This window comes from Arachis duranensis, chromosome 3, assembly GCF_000817695.3.
Source record: "Arachis duranensis cultivar V14167 chromosome 3, aradu.V14167.gnm2.J7QH, whole genome shotgun sequence".
Taxonomy (NCBI): Eukaryota; Viridiplantae; Streptophyta; class Magnoliopsida; order Fabales; family Fabaceae; genus Arachis; species Arachis duranensis.
The window spans coordinates 99,520,388-99,524,951 of NC_029774.3; the positions used below are offsets into that span (position 1 = coordinate 99,520,388).

General features: G+C 38.5%; 1 protein-coding gene across 1 annotated transcript; it reads right to left on the minus strand.

The window, feature by feature from the left end:
- Positions 1 to 2,741: 2,741 nt before the first annotated feature.
- On the minus strand, positions 2,742 to 3,455 carry LOC127745565 (uncharacterized). Its single transcript, XM_052258382.1, has 2 exons — positions 3,167 to 3,455; positions 2,742 to 3,097 (listed from the first exon to the last, which is right to left on the minus strand). Exons 1-2 carry the CDS (start codon positions 3,453 to 3,455, stop codon positions 2,742 to 2,744), a joined length of 645 nt encoding a protein of 214 aa, XP_052114342.1.
- Positions 3,456 to 4,564: the final 1,109 nt, after the last annotated feature.

The following is a 4,564-nucleotide window of genomic DNA, read 5'->3' on the forward strand; positions in this document are numbered from 1 at the left end:
TACGAGTTTCCCTGGGAGGAAGCAGTGGCTAGCCACCACGTGCTCCAGGTTGAGACTCGAAGCTCTTTTGACCCTATGTCATAAGTGTGGCTGTGCACTGTGAAAGACCCGGATGAGCTCGCCCCCGTAAATATTCATCAGTGAAGGTGATGGATATAGATCATGATTATGGTCAAGTTTATGACGAGTATAACTCGAGTTGGGGATGCGTGACAGAGGGACAGTCCAATGGTTAGCTACCAGGACTTGTCGGGTTAGCTCTATAACCGACAGATGATATCATCAGCCACTAGGGACAGGCATTCATCATATGCATACTATATGAATTGTTTGAGATTGCCTATTTGACTGCATATTACTTGCTAATTGTCTAAATACCTTACTTGTTCCTAATTGTATATTTCTTGCTTAATATAACTGTGTTTGCTACATTATACTCCTGCTGGTGGTTGGGAGGTCTGAAGGAATTGGAAAGGGAAGTATTAGTTAGACTGAAGAATCTTTAGTCAGATGCCCTTTATGGTTTAGCCTGTTTATAAGCTTTGATATTATCTGGAGGAAGTTTTAGAATTGCCTTTGGCTTTCCTCCATTATTATGTATTATATATGTGGAAGCTGTTACCATGCTGGGGACCTCTGGTTCTCACCCATCCAGATTTTGTGGTTTTCAGATGCAGGACGTGAGGTTTTCCGCTGAGGCATGCTGGAGACTTCTATAATTGCGAAGATTCTTTGTTCTCGGGGCTATGTTTTGGTTTATATGTTTTGCTTAGATACTTTTATCTCCATTAAATAATACAAACTGTGATGACTCCTCTTATGGGAGATTTTGGAGAATAGGTTTTATGTATTTGTGTCCCTTTGGGTTTTCTTTGGGGTTTTCCTTATTTTTATCATATGTATATATTGCTATGCTCGGACCGGTTATCTTCGCAGCCAGATTTTGAGTCTTGATATTCCTATTTTTGACACTCCTTTGTATATATATAATCACGCATTGGTTATCCTTGTTCGTTACGTTATCGATCGGAGTATTGCGCTTTCGAGTTGCGATTTTTGTTTACCCCTTCTTTCTACAAAGGCTCCTAGTTATAATCAATCATTCATACTACCATACGTACTAAATTTTTATTTTAGATGTCGTAATACTTTGCCATCTCTGAATTATGACTTAAGCATAAGACTCTGTATGGTAGGGTGTTATAGATTCATTTTAAATAGAAATATAAAATTGTTAGAATAATGAAATAATTTTGTATCTTTTTGTTTTGTTTTGTTTTTTTTTTAAGAGTAGCTCATGAATGATTTTATATCAAATAGATACCTTTCAATTGAGATCTTAAAATATGGTGGTTTTAAGATAAAAATGAGATAGAGTTCTATATTCTCTTACGAAGATGGTGCTGATTTAAAACTCACTTTCAATATTACAACAACAATTAAGATTTTTACATTGGAGGTACTTATTATTACTATTTCACTTATTAAGTTGGTATATTAAAATATTTATCTATTAAATGCAATTGTATCTTGACGGTTATATTTTTTGCTTTCATCCAAACATCCATTATCCTTTTTCTCTAATTGTATTTTTCTAGTAATGACAATATCAGAAAATAATGAGAAAAATTAGTGGTATATGATGATCTTTAGTTCTACCATTTTATAATTGATGTAATACAAGTAGAGTAGCTTTATTTTATTTTATTTTATTTTTAAGTGTTGATTATGTAATCCGGTTATATTAAGCCCGTGACTTTATCTATAATAAAAATAATGTGGTTGATAGAATCATCTAAAACAAAAAATTTACATTATTATTATTGGATTCCATAATATTCTTTTATTTTTTGGCTCATTAACAAGTGTGTAAGTTTTATTCGTGAAGTTGTAATAGATTTGGTATTAAAAAAATATATTAATAAATTTATACTACACTAAAAATATCTATTATCTTTAATTTTTAAAGTTTTTCTATATAATAAGAATAGAGTAGTAAAAATAAAAAACTTAGTAAGTTGCAAGTTAATCTGGCATATATAATCACTTTAGTTTTTACTTTAATCTTAACTATTTTAGCATGTAAAATGTTATATTTGCGGATCTTATTGTGCATCAATTGTTTTAAGCATAATGCCTATTTGATATTCAGTCAAATCTAAAATATTTTTATTTAATTAATTTTTTGGGATATCGAAGTAATATAGGCATTTAAATTTATACTAAGTTTTTGCATAATAACATAGAAAGCAAAATTTTGCCGAATTTTTTATTTTTATAAATAAAATAAATGTAATATTTACGCAAATAAATAATTTTTAGAGAAATTATCGAAATAAATTCTCCTGCCATATCTCGTTTACATTGTAAACGAGATATGACATGTAAGCGTGACATGTGTATATCTCGTTTACACTAAAAATGAGATATGACCCGTACGCCCCTATATATAGAAATCGTTTACAGCTGACTTCCAGACTCCAGTTTCACTTTTTCGACATCTTTCTCCTCTCTTTTAACCCTTTCTGACTATACCTTTGACCCGAGTGGTGATTGCGCGCCAAGTGGGGAATGACTGGGACATAAACAGGCTGAATGAGATGACACATTACGTCGGGGCAGCCGACTTCGAGGTTAGTTTCGTTATGGTTGTTAAATTTAATGATTTTGGCATTGTTTAGGGTAGTCATGTACCACTCAAACCCGGCCTGACTTGGACTGTAAGCAGCGTTTATGAGGTATCACTTGTTCTCGGCTGACTTGAATCGGCTCATAAAATTCGCAGCCATATGTCTGATACAGTAAGCATGGAAAGCCCTAGGGGGATGCCACCCAATATCATCAGCTCCAAGGGCAGCCTTGATGGCTTGAGATCTGTCCGATATAACCAGCAAGCCGTCTTGTGGGGTGACGTGGCGCCTCAAATTAGTAAGAAAGAACGACCATGACTCGGTGCTCTCAGACTCAACAATGGCAAAAGCAATTGGCAGTATGTTGCTGTTCCCGTCTTGCGCCACCGCTATAAGCAACACTCCACCGTACTTGCCATACAAATGTGTGCCGTCTACAGAGACAAATGGCTTGTAATGCTTGAAGGCTTCGAAATATGATGGGAAAGTTCAAAATACTTTGTCGAACATGCAGCAGTCGCGCACCATGAGGTGACCTTCATAGTACGTTTTGACGCGTAGGTCACATATGGTGTCGGGGAAACAGCTCTGCAGTGCCTGAAGTAGTTTCAGCACCTTGTTATAAAACTCTTTCCAATCACCGTAGATCCGTGCAATGGCCTTTTGCTTTGCCATCCACACCTTTCTGTATAAGGGTTTGAAGTGATAGCTTGCGTGGACCGCACTTTGCAAGACCGGGATAGTGACAGACGGGTTGGACTGAATCATGGGCGATATCACTTTGCAGATGAGACTACTATCTAACTGATGATGGTCTTGAGACATGGTGGGTGCTAGACAGCTGTGTGGTCCACCAAATCTCCGAACCTCCCTAGTCACAACAACAAAATATATTCTTACACAATATGTCTAACCAAAATAACATATCATACAAAACTACTCAAATTCACAATTAAACTTGAACTTACCAGTATCCAAAATTTTGACGAAGGACCACATGGAGGCTCCATTGACACCCACTATCGGCTTGACGACACTGCACATGGTACTTTAACCGGTTGGACTCGATCACCCGGTACACAGCACTCCTGCGAATACTGTAGTTCTTCACACCTTGAAGCACCGCCACTCGGCTTCTGAACCTGTGTCCGACCTGAAACTCCACACCACCGTCTAGGTTGAAATCCACTCCACATGGCGTCCAGATCTAGAATGTGATAGTGACTTGGCATAGCCGATAGTGCCGGAATCGAGTGAGGTGGAGGCAGCACATGGCGCGGCATAGCCCTTGCAAGTGTCTCCGGTACAAACTCATCCTCATCGCCGCCATCGGAAGACTCACTGTCTCTAATGTCTGCCACGTAGTCCTCGTCCGACTCCTCCTCACCCTCTTCTGCCTCATTCTCCAGAATCGCGACATGAATGGGCGGTGGTGCGAGAGGTCAGTCATCCTGCACACATACGTGTCCTGTGTGGAACTCTCACTACCACCGTGACCCACCTCGGCGGATAGCTCCATTACCTGTTCACACATGATCCTCCCGTGAATGTCGAACATCAGTCGCACATGCTCGTCCCCGTGAAGTCGAAATAGCTGAAACCAGAAGACTCCATTTTCCATGGATGCCAGCAACCTATACGCCACCTTTCCGATTTTCCTCGCTTGTGTCCCCCCAAGCATGCTCAATATCAAACTCTTCAAATCCGACAGCGTCTCCACACGTTGAGTGCGAAAGAATATCGGATCCTGAACACTCAAATATCACCCCGTTGTCACCATTTTTCATACGACAATTCGGATAAAGCTCCACAACTGTGAATGGATTGTTACTGGCCATTCAACTTTGTTTTTTAGAGAAACGAGATAGAGAAAGGATATGAAATGTGTGTGAAGAATACAAAGATTACACATCCTTTTATAGATGTTGAATAAA

Excerpts from the sequence above, each read along its gene's own strand:
- LOC127745565 (XM_052258382.1), bottom strand. The coding sequence starts at position 3,455 with ATGTCTCAAGACCATCATCAGTTAGATAGTAGTCTCATCTGCAAAGTG. Across the intron at positions 3,098-3,166 it reads CGTCAAAACGTACTATGAAG|CCTTCAAGCATTACAAGCCA; the intron begins GTCACCTCATGG and ends CATATTTCGAAG.